The sequence below is a fragment of the Panulirus ornatus genome, chromosome 20 (assembly GCF_036320965.1).
Source record: "Panulirus ornatus isolate Po-2019 chromosome 20, ASM3632096v1, whole genome shotgun sequence".
Classification (NCBI taxonomy): Eukaryota; Metazoa; Arthropoda; class Malacostraca; order Decapoda; family Palinuridae; genus Panulirus; species Panulirus ornatus.
Genome location: NC_092243.1, coordinates 46,804,793 through 46,825,766, shown reverse-complemented (window position 1 = coordinate 46,825,766; position 20,974 = coordinate 46,804,793). Strand labels below are relative to the sequence as shown.

General features: G+C 40.4%; 1 protein-coding gene across 1 annotated transcript in view; it reads left to right on the top strand.

Annotated features, from left to right (window-relative positions):
- Positions 1 to 20,974, top strand: part of LOC139755982 (uncharacterized) — a 72,413-nt gene that overhangs the window by 18,623 nt on the left and 32,816 nt on the right. Inside the window, exons 3-5 of the mRNA XM_071674854.1 lie at positions 5,183 to 5,369; positions 8,165 to 8,558; positions 19,420 to 20,014. Of these exons, the coding sequence (XP_071530955.1) occupies positions 5,183 to 5,369; positions 8,165 to 8,558; positions 19,420 to 20,014 (1,176 nt within the window). The remainder of the gene's footprint in view (positions 1 to 5,182; positions 5,370 to 8,164; positions 8,559 to 19,419; positions 20,015 to 20,974) is intronic.

Genomic DNA, 20,974 nt, shown 5'->3' with positions numbered 1-20,974 from the left:
AGCTGGTGACTGAGTTTGGAAAAGTGTGTGGAAGAAGAAAGTTAAGAGTAAATGTGAATAAGAGCAAGGTTATTAGGTACAGTAGGGTTGAGGGTCAAGTCAATTGGGAGGTGAGTTTGAATGGAGAAAAACTGGAGGAAGTGAAGTGTTTTAGATATCTGGGAGTGGATCTGGCAGCGGATGGAACCATGGAAGCGGAAGTGGATCATAGGGTGGGGGAGGGGGCGAAAATCCTGGGGGCCTTGAAGAATGTGTGGAAGTCGAGAACATTATCTCGGAAAGCAAAAATGGGTATGTTTGAAGGAATAGTGGTTCCAACAATGTTGTATGGTTGCGAGGCGTGGGCTATGGATAGAGTTGTGCGCAGGAGGATGAATGTGCTGGAAATGAGATGTTTGAGGACAATGTGTGGTGTGATCGAGTGAGTAACGTAAGAGTAAAAGAGATGTGTGGAAATAAAAAGAGCGTGGTTGAGAGAGCAGAAGAGGGTGTTTTGAAGTGGTTTGGGCACATGGAGAGGATGAGTGAGGAAAGATTGACCAAGAGGATATATGTGTCGGAGGTGGAGGGAACAAGGAGAAGAGGGAGACCAAATTGGAGGTGGAAAGATGGAGTGAAAAAGATTTTGTGTGATCGGGGCCTGAACATGCAGGAGGGTGAAAGGAGGGCAAGGAATAGGGTGAATTGGAGCGATGTGGTATACCGGGGTTGACGTGCTGTCAGTGGATTGAAGCAAGGCATGTGAAGCGTCTGGGGTAAACCATGGAAAGCTGTGTAGGTATGTATATTTGCGTGTGTGGACGTATGTGTATGGGGGGGGGGTTGGGCCATTTCTTTCGTCTGTTTCCTTGCGCTACCTCGCAAACGCGGGAGACAGCGACAAATTATAATAAATAAAATATAAATATATATATATATTCATTTTCTGATACTCTTCGTTTTCCCTTTCATCCAGGATGTGATTGGAGTATGTTTTGGACTGTGCCATATTGGTTTGTGAAAAATTGAAATTGAATATTCTGTTATGAAGAGTGAAACTAACTAGACAAGATTACGGAGAAATAAGTCTTTCAAGCATAATTGGTGAAATATATGTAGGACAGTGACTGATTGTGTTAAAAGAAGTAGTGAACTCCTCCTTGATGACAACCAGCATGTTTTTAGAGAAAAGAAGAGAGTGCAAAGACCAGATTTTTGCACTTAGATAAGTAGTAGAGAATGTTCTAGAAAAAGGTATATACATTGTTTCTGGATTTGGAAAGGCATATGATAGAGTGAACAGGAAATCATTTAGGAAATTCTGACTCTTTATGATGTGCATGGAAGACTTGCGAATGCTATGATGAGCTTTTATAATGGAAGCAGTGTGTGTACGAAAATAATTGATGGAATGAGTGAGGGGGTTTGACATAAGTGTGTGAGTGCATTAGGGTTAAGTGATGTCATCATCATTATTTCATGTTTTCTTATGGATAGGGCATTACATGAAGTGAGAGCAAGGGAGGGTGATTGTGGTGTAAAACTTAATGATGCAGAGAGAGAGAGAACGGAAGTTACTGCAGTTACTGTATGAATATGATGCTGTGTTGTTAGCTAACTCAAAGGAAGAGCTAGATAGAATGATGTGACATTTCATCGAAGTATTAAGGAAGAGGATGCTGAAAGTGAATACAAATAGAATTAAGATTCTACTTAAAGAAAGGGATATATCATGGTGTAACGTCAGTTTAGATTGTGACAAACTGGACAGTTTAGATCTTTATTTTCTTTCATACCTTTTTGTCATTTCCCAGATAGAAGAGAGGGATAGACTAAGAAAAGGTCCCATTTGCTCACATCCATTCTCTTGCTGTGATGGGTAATGCACTCAATATCTTATTCACTCCATCCTTCCATCTCATTTTTCTTCTCCTCCTTGTCCCCTCCATTTCTGACGCATATGTCCTCTTTTTCAACCTCTTCTTGCTCATTCTCTCCATATGGTCAAACTTTTTCCTCTTCAGCCCTTTCAACCATACTCTTCTTATTTCCACACTTACTAGTTCAACCCTCCTCACACCATATGTTGTCCTTAGACATTTTATTTCCACCACATCCACCTTCTTCCATACATTCTCATCTGTAGCCCATGCCTCACATCCATACAATAATGTTAGGACTCCTACTGTACCTTAAGACATAATCATTTTCATTCTCCCAGATACTGATCTCTCTTTCCATACATTTCTCAGAACTCCCAGAACTTTCGTCCTGTCACCCACCATATGACTCCCCTCCACTTCCATGATTCCATTCTTTACCATATCCACTCCAAGGTGTTTAAAATGCTTCACTTCCTCCAAGTTTTCTCCATTCAAAGTTTCACCCGTTAACCTTTATCTCTGTGGTGTTAAACCAGATAACCTTGCTTTTACTTACAGTTACTCACAGCTTTATCCATTCACACATTCTCCCAAACTCAGACACCTGCATCCACAGTGTCTCACTCAAAATTCTGTCAACAGTTCTGTATCATCAGAACATTAACAATACTTGAGTACTTCCAAGTCCCCTTCATTCCCTACAGATGGCATACCTGCTTGTATTTCCAAGACCCTTGCATTTTCCTCCCTCACCATTTCATCCATAAAGAAATTACACACCCATAATGACATCACATTCTGCAGACCCACTCACCCTCTTCCCTCCTACTCACACATATGCCTTACTTTTTTGATAAAACCTTCTTACTTCTAATAGCTTGCCTCCCACACTATATATTTTCAATTCCTGTCATAAAGGATCTCTACCATATGCTTTCTCTAGATCCATAAATACCACATACAGATCTTTCTCTTTCTGTAAGTATTTCCCACATATTCTTGAAAGCAGACTTCTGATCCACTTGTCCCTTACCACTCCTGAAACCACATTTTTCCTCCCCATTTTGATGCTCTGTGCTTAACACTACCCTCTCAATCATGACTCTTCCATACAACTTACCACTTGCACTCTGAAAACTAATACATTTGTAATATAAACACTCATCTTTGTTCTCCTTGCCTTTACATAATGGTACTATACGTTCCTTCTGCCTGTCCTCTGGCACCTCACCATGATCCATTGAAAATCCTATTAGATGATCAACTTAGTTACCTCCTTTCTTAAGAAATTCAACTGCATTGCTATCCACTCCAGCAACCATGCTACATTTCTATCTATCTATCTATCTATCTATATCTCTGACACCTGTTCCAATTGGAACTTCCTCAAAGGGTTGGCCGTGGCAACAGTCTCCATAACTAAAGAACACCAGTGCTGCTTTTTAGCCTTTATTGCCTCATTCTTAATAGGCCACTGGTAGAGGGCAAGTGTAATGCAGTGTTTGCAGAGGCTCCTACCTAATGTTCCTAATGACTTCTATCTAAAGCTTTTACCTACTGTTTCTACCTAATGTTTGTATCTAATACTTGTGCCTAAATGTTCCTACCTACTACTTCTACCTACTGCTCCACCCATTTTGCCAAAAGGCAGGACTAGCACATATGCTCAGTGCAGGAAAATCTGTAGTTGTGAAGAATGAGCTGCATGAGTTAAGTGTTGTCAAGTGTTACTTATGACAAGGAGAGATTGTATGTTTGTGGACAAAATGCCAGTAGTCCACATGTTACTGAGGCAGAAATAAAAGACAGCTACCTGGATCATTCTAAGTAAGCTTTCATATTTGATCCTAAGTAAGTTTTCACCTTATCTCTTTCACCATACCACTCTGTATGACTCTTTCTTTGTGTACCTATCCAACCCAAACACCCTACATCTGCCAGTGTATTGTCAAACACATCCAGCAAAGCTTCAAAGTACTCACTTTATCTCATCTTAACCTCCCCCATCTGCCCATTTCTCTCATGTTCCTATTTGTTTTTTTGTTTTTCTCATCATTTTAATCTCCTTCCTAAGTATTTTCCAATTCCCCCTGCTGCTTCGTTTCTGCCTCCTACCTTTTTCTCAGTTACTTATCCTAGTTATTTGCACTGCTTCCCTTTAAGTATGGCTTATACACCTCTCTCTTTCATGGCAACATTACTTTGTCTTCCCACAACTCAGCACCCTTTCTCATATGCCCATTTTCTGCCTTTTGCATGCCACATACTTCTTGCACACATGCCAACACTGCTTCACTAAAATACCTCTTATTCCTCACCTACTTCCTTAGTTTCATTTACTTTCCCATTTTGCCTTTCTATATTCAGTCTATCCTGTTATTTCTTCATAAATGTTCTTTTTCCAGGTTCACTTATTCACATCCCTCTTCTACCTCATATCATTTCCCCTTTTCCAAAACACTCTATAAATTTTCATCCTCACCTCTACCTGGTGATGAGTAGACATCCCACAAGCTGCTCTTTTCAGCACATTCACATCAAAGAGTTCTGTTTTGCATGCTTATTAATTAGTACGTAATCCAGTAGTGCCAGCTTACCATCTTTCATTGTCACCCTCATATACTTATGTACATCCCTCGTTTTAAACCAAGTACACTCAGTCACTGTTCCTTTATCTTGCTGAATGTGCCATGCCCCTCTGTTATACATCAACTGCCTCTTTATCTACTTTTGCATCATATCACCAATCACTAATACTCATTTTCTTGCATCTTTTCTCTTGCATCAAAACAGCTGACACTCACTCAGTTGCAACCAAAACACTACCTCTTTTTTACCATTCTTCTCATGGCCAAGTGCAGAAGAATTGATAAAGATCAACGTATCATAATTCACTTTCATTTTTACCCACATCTGTCTGGATGTATATGAGTGATTTTAGAGGCTGTACAAATGTGATTCACCACATGGACAAGAGGTACATAGATTGACACCATCATAGATATCTCATCTTGTTTTTAAAAGCTTTAATCCTGGGATTTTTTTATTATCCATTTTGACAGAAAAAAAGTAATATTCATTCTCACAGTACCAAATATGTTTATTGTGATGATTCATGGAATGATAAGAGCTCTCAAAGATAGGGTAGGTTGTGTGAAGTTTTAGAGAGAAGAAATATAAGTTAGGACTTAGAAGTGGTAAAGTGTCCTAATAGGAAATTTTATCCAATTCTGAGATCTGAAATGCTATACATTTTACTTTGGATGAATGGTATATCTGATATTGATTGGTTGACTGATGAATTATCTTGTTTCCTGTAGCCTACAGAGCCAAAGTCATCAAGCTGGAACAAGTATGGTGATATTAGCTCAGCTCATCCAAGCATTTGGACCAAGACCTTCACCAAAAAGGGGCCTGTTGTGCCAAATATCATGACTCCTGAAAGACAAACAATGAGGGGTAAAGAAGTTACTGTCTCAACTTCAGTCTTAAATAGAAGAAAACCAGGTAATTATATTTGATTGAACTCATTTGTTGTGGTTCAGTCATGATTTTTTAATACTTTTTAAAGGAAGAAGAGAGATGATCAGAGAAGTTGTGGATTTTCTTTTTACTTATTTTCGTAGTGTATCTACACATAGAGGGAGAGGGAGGGGGGGGATGGTGTTTAAACAGACCTATGGAATGTCTTTCATTGTAATTTTGATGATTCAAAACTGAAATGGTAGTGATTATGAAAGATGTACAGTATTTTATAAATGCGCTCTACTCTACTTCATGTTAGGTAAAAGATAACCGGATCTCTTTGCAATGCTTTGTCATATGATGAATTTACTTTGTCACAAGATGAATTTCTACTTTCATTGTATGATGTTATAGCACTTAGTAAGGAAAATTTTCAGACTATACAAAGGAATGGTGTACAAGAAGTTCTGTATTTATGTTGCTTCAGTTTGTTTCATTATATCATCAGTAAGTTAGGGAATGTTCATTTTAGAATGTATTGATTTAGTACAAGCTTTCCCCTACTTATAACCTATGCAACATACGACCTTCCGCACATATGACCAGAAAAAAGATTATGAATTAAAGAATAGAAATGATGAAATATGAAATATAGAATCTTAAATAAAAGGTAAAAGAAACTATCTTTGTTATTGTACTTGATCACCATTTCCTGCATCAGCGAGATGGCACCAGGAACAGATGAAAAATGACCCATCCTCTCACGTGTGTATATACATAAATGCTCATACTCATACATATACATGCACATACATATGCATATCACCATATACACATTTACATACATATGCATACACAGACATATACATATATACACATGTACATATTCATACTTGCTTGCCTTCAATCCATTCCCAGCACCACCCTACCCCACAGGAAACAGCATCACTTCCCCCACTTCAGCAAGGTAGTGCCTGGAAAACAGACAAAAAAGGCGACATTCATTCACACTCAGTCTCTAGCTGTCATGTGTAATGTGCTGAAATCATAGCTCCCTATCCACATCCAGGCCCCACAGACCTTTCTATGGTTTACCCCAGATGTTTCACATTCCCTGGGTAAGTCCATTGACAACACATCGACCCTGGTATACTACATTGTTCCAATTCACTCTATTTCTTGCACACCTCTCACCCTCCTGTATGTTCATGCCCGGATCACTCAAAATCTTTTTCACTCCATCCTTCCACCTTCAAGTTGGTCTCCCACTTCTTGTTCCCTCCACCTCTGATACATATATACTTTTTGTCAATCTTTCCTCACTCATTCTCTCCAAATGTCCAAACCATTTCAACACACCCTCTTCTGCTCTCTCAACCACACTCTTTGTATTACCACACATCTCTCATACCCATTTATTACTTATTCGATCAAACCATCTCACACCACACATTGTCCTTAAACATTTTATTTCCAACACCTCCACCTTCCTCTGTACAACCCTGTCTATAGCCCATGCCTTGCAACCATATTGTTGAAACTACTATCCCCTCAAACATATCCATTTTTCCTCTCTGAGATAATGTTTCTCCTTCCACACATTCTTCATCGCTCCCAGAACCTTTGTCTCCTCCCCCACCATGTGACTCACTTCTGCTTCTATGGTTCCATTCGATGCCAAGTCCACTCCCAGATATCTAAAACATTTTACGTCCTCCAACCTTTCTCCATTCAAACTTACATCCCAATTAACTTGTCCCTCAACCCTAGTGAACCTAATAACCTTGCTCTTATTCACATTTACTCTCAACTTTCTCCTTTCACACACTTTTCCAAACTCAGTCATCAACTTCTGCAGTTTCTCACTTGAATCAGCCACCAGTGCTGTATCATCACATGACAGGCAGCAGAGTAGAGACTTACAGGTATTGAATGATCTGTGAATCAGGAGTTCTGGATGGCTAAGAGCAGGTGGTGGGTTTGTGATGTCAGTGTGGTGATGGTCACAGTTTGACTGAGCAAACCCATTTATCAAGCAAAAAGTGCTGATGATACAAGGATTAACCAAAATGGGTGAGTGAACAAGAGCTTGCTCACCAATTTTATGAGAGTAGGAGTAATGCTGACCTGATTATCCCCCAAAAATATGTTGCATGCTGGACACCACCTTGGATAGAAAAAGCCTATCAGTCTTCAAAACCTACATTATTTATTTTACTTGTGTAATTCCTACCATATTTTGCTAATGATTTGCCCTTACATATGTTTGAATTTTATCCCTGGGGATAGGGGAGAAAGAATACTTCCCACGTATTCCCTGCGTGTCGTAGAAGGCGACTAAAAGGGGAGGGAGTGGGTGGCTGGAAATCCTCCCCTCTCGTTTTTTTTTAATTTTCCAAAAGAAGGAACAGAGAAGGGGGCCAGGTGAGGATTTTCCCTGTAAGGCCCAGTCCTCTGTTCTTAACGCTACCTCGCAAATGCGGGAAATGGCGAATAGTATAAAAAAAAAAAAAAAATGTTTGAATTTACTCTTGACAGCCTTTTCCAGCATATTTCACTGGAATGATTAAGGCCAAAATCTCTTTTGATTCAGAACAGAAAAGTGTCGTCAGTATTCAGCAACTATTGTACCTTCCAGTCTGCTGCACTATGGTCTTGCTTTATCTCACTAATACCCCTCTGTATATTTTACATCATGCCTCATCCATGTATCTTTTAAGGAAATGGTTCAGTTAGTCTTCTGTAATGAGTGGTAAGAATCATAGAGATTAAAGTATTTAGTGAAATAGATGGAACTGCTTCTTTTGCATAAAGATTTTTCCCATACTTTGTTCCAGAACCTGAAGTGAATGACGGAGATCCAACTGAAGGGGATCTCCAAAACATGTATTGTCAACCAAAGAAATGCAGGAAGGTTGAAGCATCTCTTGATAACACTGAAGAGTCACATGATGAATGTGCTATTCCCAGCTCCACAGACCAGTCATCAGATTCACATGACACAGAATATGTTACTGACATGAATTTGAGTTCCTCAGTGGATAAAGAAAATGATACATCTCTGGAAACGCATCACTCACCATATGAACAAAAAAAGTCAAGAAATCCATTTGCAAAGTCTCATACTGCCATTAGATTAGCATCATCATCTGGAGAACAGTTCAGTGCACTGAAGAAATTCAGTAAGATAAAAAAAACTGTGGTGGACCAGACTTCTATAATTCACAGTAGGTCAGTGATAGAGAGTTTTTAGAATGCTTAAGTTGTTGATATACCAAAGATGAGAGGCTGTCAAGAGGTAGGCCCTATCTGAAAGATTGGAAGTTGCATTATTTTCCTAATTATTTTTGTATATTGAAATAATCTAAAGAGTGAGGAAGTAGAAATAGAAATAAGTTTATCTTATGGAATGATATTCTGTACACTTTATTAGATATAATATTTGTAGTAGATATTAGATCCCTGGGGATAGGGGAGAAAGAATACTTCCCACGCATACCTCACGTGTCGTAGAAGGTGACTAAAGGGGACGGGAGCGGGGGGTGGAAACCCTTCCCTCCTTGTATTTTAACTTTCTAAAAGGGGAAACAGAAGAAGGAGTTACGCGGGGAGTGCTCATCCTCCTCGAAGGCTCAGATTGGGGTGTCTAAATGTGTGTGGATGTAAATGTGTGTGAGGAAAGGAACCTGGATGTTTTGGCTCTGAGTGAAACGAAGCTCAAAGGTAAAGGGGAAGAGTGGTTTGGGAATGTCTTGGGGGTAAAGTCAGGGGTTAGTGAGAGGTCAAGAGCAAGGGAAGGAGTAGCACTACTCCTGAAACAGGAGTGGTGGGAGTATGTGATAGAGTGTAAGAAAGTAAACTCTAGATTGATATGGGTAAAACTGAAAGTGGATGGAGAGAGATGGATGATTGTTGGTGCATATGCACCTGGGCTTGAGAAGAAGGATCATGAGAGGCAAGTGTTTTGGGAGCAGCTGAGTGAGTGTGTTAGTAGTTTTGATGCACAAGACCGGGTTATAGTGATGGGTGATTTGCATGCAAAGGTGAGTAATGTGACAGTTGAGGGAATAATTGGGGTACATAGGGTGTTCAGCGTTGTAAATGGAAATGGTGAAGAGCTAGTAGATTTATGTGCTGAAAAAGGACTGGTGATTGGGAATACCTGGTTTAAAAAGAGAGATATACATAAGTATAAGTATGTAAGAGACAGGAGGTCAAGAGAAAGGTGCAAGAGGTGACAAAAAGGGCAAATGAGAGTTGGGGTGAGAGAGTATCATTAAATTTTAGGGAGAATAAAAAGATGTTCTGGAAGGAGGTAAATAAAGTGCGTAAGACAAGGGAGCAAATGGGAACTTCAGTGAAGGGCGCAAATGGGGAGGTGATAACAAGTAGTGGTGATGTGAGAAGGAGATGGAGTGAGTATTTTGAAGGTTTGTTGAATGTGTTTGATGATAGAGTGGCAGATATAGGGTGTTTTGGTCGAGGTGGTGTGCAAAGTGAGAGGGTTAGGGAAAATGATTTGGTAAACAGAGAAGAGGTAGTGAAAGCTTTGCGGAAGATGAAAGCCGGCAAGGCAGCAGGTTTGGATGGTATTGCAGTGGAATTTATTAAAAAAGGGGGTGACTGTATTGTTGACTGGTTGGTAAGGTTATTTAATGTATGTATGACTCATGGTGAGGTGCCTGAGGATTGGCGGAATGCGTGCATAGTGCCATTGTACAAAGGCAAAGGGGATAAGAGTGAGTGCTCAAATTACAGAGGTATAAGTTTGTTGAGTATTCCTGGTAAATTATATGGGAGGGTATTGATTGAGAGGGTGAAGGCATGTACAGAGCATCAGATTGGGGAAGAGCAGTGTGGTTTCAGAAGTGGTAGAGGATGTGTGGATCAGGTGTTTGCTTTGAAGAATGTATGTGAGAAATACTTAGAAAAGCAAATGGATTTGTATGTAGCATTTATGGATCTGGAGAAGGCATATGATAGAGTTGATAGAGATGCTCTGTGGAAGATATTAAGAATATATGGTGTGGAAGGAAAGTTGTTAGAAGCAGTGAAAAGTTTTTATCGAGGATGTAAGGCATATGTACGTGTAGGAAGAGAGGAAAGTGATTGGTTCTCAGTGAATGTAGGTTTGCGGCAGGGGTGTGTGATGTCTCCATGGTTGTTCAATTTGTTTATGGATGGGGTTGTTAGGGAGGTAAATGCAAGAGTTTTGGAAAGAGGGGCAAGTATGAAGTCTGTTGGGGATGAGAGAGCTTGGGAAGTGAGTCAGTTGTTGTTCGCTGATGATACAGCGCTGGTGGCTGATTCATGTGAGAAACTGCAGAAGCTGGTGACTGAGTTTGGTAAAGTGTGTGGAAGAAGAAAGTTAAGAGTAAATGTGAATAAGAGCAAGGTTATTAGGTACAGTAGGGTTGAGGGTCAAGTCAATTGGGAGGTGAGTTTGAATGGAGAAAAACTGGAGGAAGTGAAGTGTTTTAGATATCTGGGAGTGGATCTGGCAGCGGATGGAACCATGGAAGCGGAAGTGGATCATAGGGTGGGGGAGGGGGCGAAAATTCTGGGGGCCTTGAAGAATGTGTGGAAGTCGAGAACATTATCTCGGAAAGCAAAAATGGGTATGTTTGAAGGAATAGTGGTTCCAACAATGTTGTATGGTTGCGAGGCGTGGGCTATGGATAGAGTTGTGCGCAGGAGGATGGATGTGCTGGAAATGAGATGTTTGAGGACAATGTGTGGTGTGAGGTGGTTTGATCGAGTGAGTAACGTAAGGGTAAGAGAGATGTGTGGAAATAAAAAGAGTGTGGTTGAGAGAGCAGAAGAGGGTGTTTTGAAGTGGTTTGGGCACATGGAGAGAATGAGTGAGGAAAGATTGACCAAGAGGATATATGTGTCGGAGGTGGAGGGAACGAGGAGAAGAGGGAGACCAAATTGGAGGTGGAAAGATGGAGTGAAAAAGATTTTGTGTGATCGGGGCCTGAACATGCAGGAGGGTGAAAGGAGGTCAAGGAATAGAGTGAATTGGAGCGATGTGGTATACCGGGGTTGACGTGCTGTCAGTGGATTGAATCAGGGCATGTGAGGCGTCTGGGGTAAACCGTGGAAAGCTGTGTAGGTATGTATATTTGCGTGTGTGGACATATGTATATACATGTGTGTGGGTGGGGGTTGGGCCATTTCTTCCGTCTGTTTCCTTGCGCTACCTCGCAAACGCGGGAGACAGCGACAAAGTATAATAATAAAAAAAAAATAAGTATGTAAGTAGGAGAGATGGCCAGAGAGCATTATTAGATTATGTGTTAATTGATAGGCGCGCGAAAGAAAGACTTTTGGATGTTAATGTGCTGAGAGGTGCAACTGGAGGGATGTCTGATCATTATCTTGTGGAGGTGAAGGTGAAGATTTGTAGAGGTTTTCAGAAAAGAGGAGAGAATGTTGGGGTGAAAAGAGTGGTGAGAGTAAGTGAGCTTGGGAAGGAGATTTGTGTGAGGAAGTACCAGGAGAGACTGAGTACAGAATGGAAAAAGGTGAGAACAAAGGAGGTAAGGGGAGTGGGGTAGGAATGAGATGTATTTAGGGAAGCAGTGATGGCGTGCGCAAAAAATGCTTGTGGCATGAGAAGCGTGGGATGTGGGCAGATTAGAAAGGGTAGTGAGTGGTGGAATGAAGAAGTAAGATTGTTAGTGAAAGAGAAAGGAGAGGCATTTGGACGATGTTTGCAGGGAAGTAATGGAAATGAGTGGGAGATGTATAAATGAAGGAGGCAGGAGGTCAAGAGAAAGGTGCAAGAGGTGAAAAAGAGGGCAGATGAGAGTTGGGGTAAGAGAGTATCATTAAATTTTAAGGAGAATAAAAAGATGGTAAGGTTATTTAATGTATGTATGACTCATGTTGAGGTGCCTGAGGATTGGCGGAATGCGTGCATAGTGCCATTGTACAAAGGCAAAGGGGATAAGAGTGAGTGCTCAAATTACAGAGGTATAAGTTTGTTGAGTATTCCTAGTAAATTATATGGGAGGGTATTGATTGAGAGGGTGAAGGCATGCACAGAGCATCAGATTGGGGAAGAGCAGTGTGGTTTCAGAAGTGGTAGAGGATGTGTGGATCAGGTGTTTGCTTTGAAGAATGTATGTGAGAAATACTTAGAAAAGCAAATGGATTTGTATGTAGCATTTATGGATCTGGAGAAGGCATATGATAGAGTTGATAGAGATGCTCTGTGGAAGGTATTAAGAATATATGGTGTGGGAGGCAAGTTGTTAGAAGCAGTGAAAAGTTTTTATCGAGGATGTAAGGCATGTGTACGTGTAGGAAGAGAGGAAAGTGATTGGTTCTCAGTGAATGCAGGTTTGCGGCAGGGGTGTGTGATGTCTCCATGGTTGTTTAATTTGTTTATGGATGGGGTTGTTAGGGAGGTGAATGCAAGAGTTTTGGAAAGAGGGGCAAGTATGAAGTCTGTTGTGGATGAGAGAGCTTGGGAAGTGAGTCAGTTGTTGTTCGCTGATGATACAGCGCTGGTGGCCGATTCATGTGAGAAACTGCAGAAGCTGGTGACTGAGTTTGGTAAAGTGTGTGAAAGAAGAAAGTTAAGAGTAAATGTGAATAAGAGCAAGGTTATTAGGTACAGTAGGGTTGAGGGTCAAGTCAGTTGGGAGGTAAGTTTGAATGGAGAAAAACTGGAGGAAGTAAAGTGTTTTAGATATATGGGAGTGGATCTGGCAGCGGATGGAACCATGGAAGCAGAAGTGAATCATAGGGTGGGGGAGGGGGCGAAAATCCTGGGAGCCTTGAAGAATGTGTGGAAGTGGAGAACATTATCTCGGAAAGCAAAAATGGGTATGTTTGAAGGAATAGTGGTTCCAACAATGTTGTATGGTTGCGAGGCGTGGGCTATGGATAGAGTTGTGCGCAGGAGGGTGGATGTGCTGGAAATGAGATGTTTGAGGACAATGTGTGGTGTGAGGTGGTTTGATCGAGTAAGTAATGTAAGGGTAAGAGAGATGTGTGGAAATAAAAAGAGCGTGGTGGAGAGAGCAGAAGAGGGTGTTTTGAAATGGTTTGGGCACATGGAGAGAATGAGTGAGGAAAGATTGACCAAGAGGATATATGTGTCAGAGGTGGAAGGAACGAGGAGAAGTGGGAGACCAAATTGGAGGTGGAAAGATGGAGTGAAAAAGATTTTGTGTGATCGGGGCCTGAACATGCTGGAGGGTGAAAGGAGGGCAAGGAATAGAGTGAATTGGATCGATGTGGTATACCGGGGATGACGTGCTGTCAGTGGATTGAATCAGGGCATGTGAAGCGTCTGGGGTAAACCATGGACAGTCGTGTGGGGCCTGGATGTGGAAAGGGAGCTGTGGTTTCGGGCATTATTGCATGACAGATAGAGACTGAGTGTGAACGAATGGGGCCTTTGTTGTCTTTTCCTAGTGCTACCTCGCACACATGAGGGGGGGAGGGGGATGGTATTCCATGTGTGGCGAGGTGGCGATGGGAATGAATAAAGGCAGACAGTGTGAATTGTGTGCATGGGTATATATGTATGTGTCTGTGTGTGTCTATATATCTGTACATTGAGATGTATAGGTATGTATATTTGCGTGTGTGGACGTGTATGTATATACATTGTGTATGGGGGTGGGTTGGGCCATTTCTTTCGTCTGTTTCCTTGCACTACCTCGCAAACGCGGGAGACAGTGACAAAGCGAAATAAATAAAATTAATAAAAAGATGTTGTGGAAGGAGGTAAATAAAGTGCGTAAGACAAGGGAACAAGTGGGAACTTCAGTGAAGGGGGCTAATGGGGAGGTGATAATAAATAGTGGTGATGTGAGAAGGAGATTGAGTAAGTATTTTGAAGGTTTGTTGAACGTGTATGATGATAGAGTGGCAGATACAGGGTGTTTTGGTTGAGGTGGTGTGCAAAGTGAGAGGGTTAAGGAAAATAATTTGGTAAACAGAGAAGACGTAATACAAGCTTTGCGGAAGATGAAAGCCGGCAAGGCAGCATGTTTGGATTGTATTGCAGTGGAATTTCTTAATAAAAGAGGTGACTGAATTGTTGACTAGTTGGTAAGGTTATTTGATGTATGTATGACTCATGGTGAGGTGCCTGAGGATTGGCGGAATGCTTGCATAGTGCCATTGTACAAAGGGGATAAGAGTGAGTGCTCAAATTACAGATGTACAAGTTTGTTGAGTATTCCTGGGAAATTATATGGGAGGGTATTGATTGAGAGGGTGAAGGCATGTACAGAGCATCAGATTGGGGAAGAGCAGTGTGGTTTCAGAAGTGGTAGAGGATGTGTGGATCAGGTGTTTGCTTTGAAGAATGTATGTGAGAAATACTTAGAAAAGCAAATGGATTTGTATGTAGCCTTTATGGATCTGGAGAAGGCATATGATAGAGTTGATAGAGATGCTCTGTGGAAGGTATTAAGAATATATGGTGTGGGAGGCAAGTTGCTAGAAGCAGTGAAAAGTTTTTATCAAGGATGTAAGGCATGTGTACGTGTAGGAAGAGAGGAAAGTGATTGGTTCTCAGTGAATGTAGGTTTGCGGCAGGGGTGTGTGATGTCTCCATTGTTGTTTAATTTGTTTATGGATGGGGTTGTTAGGGAGGTAAATGCAAGAGTTTTGGAAAGAGAGGCAAGTATGCAGTCTGTTGTGGGTGAGGGAGCTTGGGAAGTGAGTCAGTTGTTGTTCGCTGATGATACAGCACTGGTGGCTGATTCATGTGAGAAACTGCAGAAGCTGGTGACTGAGATTGGTAAAGTCTGTGAAAGAAGAGAGCTAGAGTAAATGTGAATAAGAGCAAGGTTATTAGGTACAGTAGGGTTGAGGGACAAGTCAATTGGGAGGTAAGTTTGAATGGAGAAAAACTGGAGGAAGTGAAATGTTTTCGATATGTGGGAGTGGATTTGGCAGTGGATGGAACCATGGAAGCAGAATGAATCATAGGGTGGGGGAGGGGGCAAAAGTTCTGGGAGCGTTGAAAAATGTGTGGAAGTTGAAAACGTTATCTTGTAAAGCAAAAATGGGTATGTTTGAAGGAATAGTGGTTCCAACAATGTTATATGGTTGCGAGGCGTGGGCTATGGATAGAGTTGTGTGGAGGAGGGTGGATGTGTTGGGAATGAGATGTTTGAGGACAATATGTGGTGTGAGGTGATTTGATCGAGTAAGTGATAATAGGGTAAGAGAGATGTGTGGTAATAAAGAGTGTTTATGAGAGAGCAGAAGAGGGTGTTTTGAAAAGGTTTGGTCACATGGAGAGAATGAGTGAGGAAAGATTGACCAAGAGGATATATGTGTCAGAGATGGAGGGAATGAGGAGAAATGGGAGACCAAATTGGAGGTGGAAAGATGGAGTGAAAAAGATTCTGAGTGATCAGGGCCTGAACATGCAGGAGGGTGAAAGGCGTGCAAGGAATAGAGTGAATTGGATCGATGTGGTATACCGGGGTTGACGTGCTGTCAATGGATTGAACCAGGGCATGCGAAGCGTCTGGGGTAAACCATGGAAAGTTGTGTGGGGCCTGGACGTGGAAAGGGAGCTGAGGTTTTGGTGTATTATTACATGACAGCTAGAGACTGAGTGTGAACGAATGTGGCCTTTGTTGTCTTTTCCTAGCGCTACCTCGAGCACATGAGGGGGAGGGGGTTGTTATTTCATGTGTGGTGGGGTGGCGATGGGAATGAATAGGGGCAGACAGTGTGAATTATGTACATGTGTATATATGTACATGTCTGTGTGTATATATATATGTATACGTTGAGATGTATAGGTATGTATATTTGCGTGTGTGGACACGTATGTATATACATGTGTATGTGGGTGGGTTGGGCCATTCTTTCGTCAGTTTCCTTGTGCTACCTCGCTAACACGGGAGACAGCGACAAAACAAAATTAAAAAAAAAATATATTAGATAAGTAATATTTACTTATCGAACCTTTGAAGACTCCCTGCCCCTGCCAAGCCTCACCACTTAGCTCAAACACATGTACTGTTGACACTGTCAGGCTGGATGATGAACATGCACCCTTGCACCCTCACAATTGAAACTGCTCCTATGAGAAACTGGAGTCCGTTTAACCTGATTCTTTTGTAGCCACCATCCAGTCCTCTGTTAATACTAGCACAAGCTTCAACCAACACATAACCCACTCTGCTTGTGCTGTAATTTTAGTTTACACGCCACATTACACTAAACCCTTTTGGTGTTATGATACTCAATTGAAGCAAGCATAGTAGGGTGCTGTTGTCCTCAGTCTAACCACTTACAGTAAAAACTTTGATTTTGTGCTCATTGTAATATATATTGGATAGCCATTGATGGGAACTACAACAAAGGATGAGTCATTGGAACAATTTGAAGGCCTCACTAACCCTCAAGTAAGCTTGAGGGACAGTTGCATGCCTGTTTAGGTTTTTGGCCTAAAAATTCCCCTGAACTGTTGCCTGCAATTTTTGATATTTTTGTGAGTGTAATGGATTTGCTTAAGTACTTCAATGTATGGACTATTTTTCTTGCTGAATTTGAATCTTGGGTTGAAATATGTATTAGGGGACAGTATATAAGTAATTCATTGCTATTCTTAGAAGATTTTGAGATTATTTGGTTCATGATTATTGGGTATTTATCGGATTGGGGAAGCATTATGAGATATTTTCCATGATTATTTTAAGTATAGAAGCATTTCTTTATATCATTTCAATTTTAAAACAAAAGGTCCATCGGCAAAAAAATTTCCTGAAGTATTATGTGCAATTTTCGTATTTTTGTGTGGTAATAGATTTGCTTTAAAACTCAGTATGGTTAATGCTGACTTTGAATGTTTGGTTGAAATATATGTAGGGAGACAGTAGGGCATATAAATATGTAATTGATTGTTAGTCTTTTAGAAGACTCTTTGCTTATTCTCTTTGTAATTATGGGATATCTATTGGCTTGGGAAGCATTACGAGATATTTTCTGTGATTATGGATAAAAACATTTCATTATGTCATATATCAATTTTAAAACAGAAAGGTTTTTGGGTAAAAAAATTCCCAGAACTACTGGTATTTTTGTGAGGTAATAGATCCTGCTTGCAAGCCTTGGTGTAAGGACTATTTTTCATGTTAATTCGAATCTGGGTTAAAATATATGTTCAGAGACATTAAGGTTTGTAAATAAGTAATCGATTGTTACTCTTTTTGAGAATTCTTTGATTTTTCGGCTTGTATGTATTGGGTATCTGTCTCCAAGAGAAAGCATTATGAGATATTTTTCATGATTATTTCAAGTATGGAAGCATTTCATTATGTCACATTTCAGTTGTATAACAAAACAGTTTTTGGGCTAAAAAAAATTTCCTGATTCCTGCAGTTTTTAGTATATTTGTGAGGCTAATAGATTTGCTAGAAGACCTCAATATAAGGACTACTTTTCATAGTGAATTCGAATCTGGGGTTGAAGTATATGCTGGGGGGACATTAAAGCCTGAAAATAAGTAATAGATTGTTACTCTTTTAGAAGATTCTGTGATTTTATGGTTCTTATTTATTAGGTATCTGTCACTTGGGAAACAATGATGAAATATTATCTGTGATTATTCTAAGTGTAGAAGCATTATATGTATTTGTTGCTCATTATACTTTGTTGCTGTCTCCTGCATTAGCGAGGTAGCACAAGGAAACAGACAAAAGAATGGCCCAACCCACCCACATACATATGTATATACATGCATGCTCACACATGCACATATACATACCTATACATTTCAACATATACATGCATATACATACATAGACATATATATATACACATGTACATACTCATACTTGGTGCCTTCATCCATTCCCATCGCCACCCTGCCACACATGAAATGGCAACCCTCTCCCCTCACGTGTGTGCGAGGTAGCCCTAGGAAAAGACAAGAAAGGCCACACTCGTTCACACTCAGTCTCTAGCTGTCATGTTTAATGCACCGAAATCACAGCTCCCTTTCCACATCCATGCCCCACAAAACTTCCCATGGTTTACCCCAGACGCTTCACATGCCCTGGTTCAATCCACTGACAGCACATTGACCCCGCTGTACCACATCGTTCCAATTCACTGTATTCTTTGCATGCATTTCACCCTCCTGTAAGTTCAGGTCCCAATTGCTCAAAATCTTTTTCACTCCATCCTTCCACCTCCAATTTGGTCTGCCACTTCTCCTCGTTCCACCATCTCTGACACATATATCCTCTTGGTCAATCTTTCCTCACTCATTCTCTGCATGTGACCAAACCGTTTCAATACACCCACTTCTGCTCTCTCAACCACACTCTTTTTATTACCACACATCTCTCTTATCCTTTCATTACTTACTTGATCAAACCACCTCACACCACATATTGTCCTCAAACATCTCATTTTATCCATATCTCTGATGCCCATTCCCTTCAGGAACTCCTGTCAAGGGGTGGCCATGGCAAAAGAGTCCCCACTTCTCCCTGTCTTACTTGCCTCCCTCGTATACACCATTCTATGCATTTCTTTAACCCACTTCTCCCTGTCCTTTATTGCCTCCCTCGCATACACCATTCTATGCATTTCTTTTAATCTTCAACATTACTGGTAGACTCCAGTGCCACTTCTTAACCTTTTGTGCAGTGTTTCCAGAGGTAGCCAAAATTGTCAAAAGAAATGAAATGTGACAGCACACCTCGGGTGTTTGTCTAAATTTAAAAGTATTGCCCTGCCTCCCCCTTTAGTTACACCCCTAATGGGTGTAATAACAAGGTCACCACGAGAAGGCAGGGATGAGACTTGGATACTATTTACAGGGGCCCTCACTGTCTGTGAAGCTTAGTCATGACTTGTTTCCTTGGTTAGTATATTGATCAAGTACAGGGAAAAATATATTGTACTTCAGATATTAACATATCTTCGGCTTTTTTCTGAACAACAATTGGGGATTGAGTAGAGTGAAGATTTCATATTTTTTTTTAGTTTCCTATCTACAGCAACACAAACTGAACAGTTGCAATGAACCATATACATTTTAGGTTTAGAGGAAAGATTACATGTAGGTAATTCATGATATTCTGTTTTTCAGGTACTTTGCTCCTCCTGCAGTTGAGACCTCACCTACACCAGGCATCAGTGCACAGGTGATCATGAAATCCCCAGCACAAAGCACAGCAGAATCAGAAGGTCACAGCCAAAAACTGAATGTAAAAGAGCAGAAAATAGTTGACAATAATTTGGAAATTAAACTGCCAATAGAAGACTGTCCTCTTGAGACCCCAAAAGCTCTGTTGTCTTCTGTTCAGAGTAACACCGTACCAAAAAAAAATAATACCACTTTTCAATGGCGTAAGCTCTCTGAAATGTATTCCTACACTGAGACCAAAAGTATGAAAATAGAAGGCAGTCCTGCAACTAAGAGTGCATTTAAGTTTGTAAACCAACAAAAAACTGAATCATCTAAAGAAGACACTGAAACATTGTCTCAAAACTTGGACAATGAGGAACTTTGCTCATTTTCTCAAAGGAGTTGTCTGTCAGAACTGTCATCATGCAGTGATGTAGGCTCCTTGGACAATGAGTCTTTCTGTTTGACGCCTTCATCCTTGCCCTCAACACCAGAAGCTGGTATTACTACAGCACTTCAGGAAGCTATGACACTCCCATCTGTTACCACTTCATTGGTATGTTTGATGATAAGCCTTTTTGTTTTGATTCATAATTTGTAGCATATTTTTCAGGCTTTTATTATCTCTTTAATATTGTTATACAAGAGGTGATAGTCATGTACTTATGAATGACATGGTAGTGAAAGCATTCACATGAGACTGAAGTCTGTTGGAAGAGATTGGATAAAACCAATTCAGAAATCATCCAACTTCATGTAAATACATTTAGTAACGTCAGATTATTACCAGTTGCAGAAGTCTTTGGGAATCTCATGTGTAAGTTCCATTCCTAGGCTACATTTAAGTTGTTTGCAAGATAGTGCCACTTTATCTGTTTATTGTTTTCATGGCAGATATTTGAACTGGTAAAACCTTCAAGCTTTATTAATTTAATGTTTTACTTATCATAAGCATGATTATGTTCGTATGAACTGCATTTCATGAAAGAAGAGGTCTAGTCAGTCTTAGGATTCAGTAGCTGTCAAATCAGTTTGAATGCATTTGTTCAGATATTAATGAGATAGGTGTCTCGCACTGGCTTGAAGATTGTAGAATCCCAAAAGCTGGATGTTTGGTTGAAGGAGACATAAATGTCATTTTTAGAATCACAGGATTGTGGTCTGAACGGTATGGAAATGCAAATTTAACCAAATCAAGAAGTTCAGGTTATTAAAATGTACTTTGCTGGATTATGTTCTAGATAGAGATTCAATTTTGTAAATTTTTCAGGCAGTTTTAGGTGATTGGACTTTAAATTCTGCATGTGCTGCTGAACGTCTGATCAGATTTTATAAATTGACTGGTTAAGATGTAGGGTTTTCAGATCTTTTACTTTGGGTAATGATTTTGTAGTATTTGAGTGAGATATTAGTTCCTTGTTATTAATCTTAAATTTTTACTCCTATAGATCAAAACCAAGGTTAATAGTTTGTAAATTATCTATTGACTTGCTTGCCCAATCTTGGGAAGCTACTG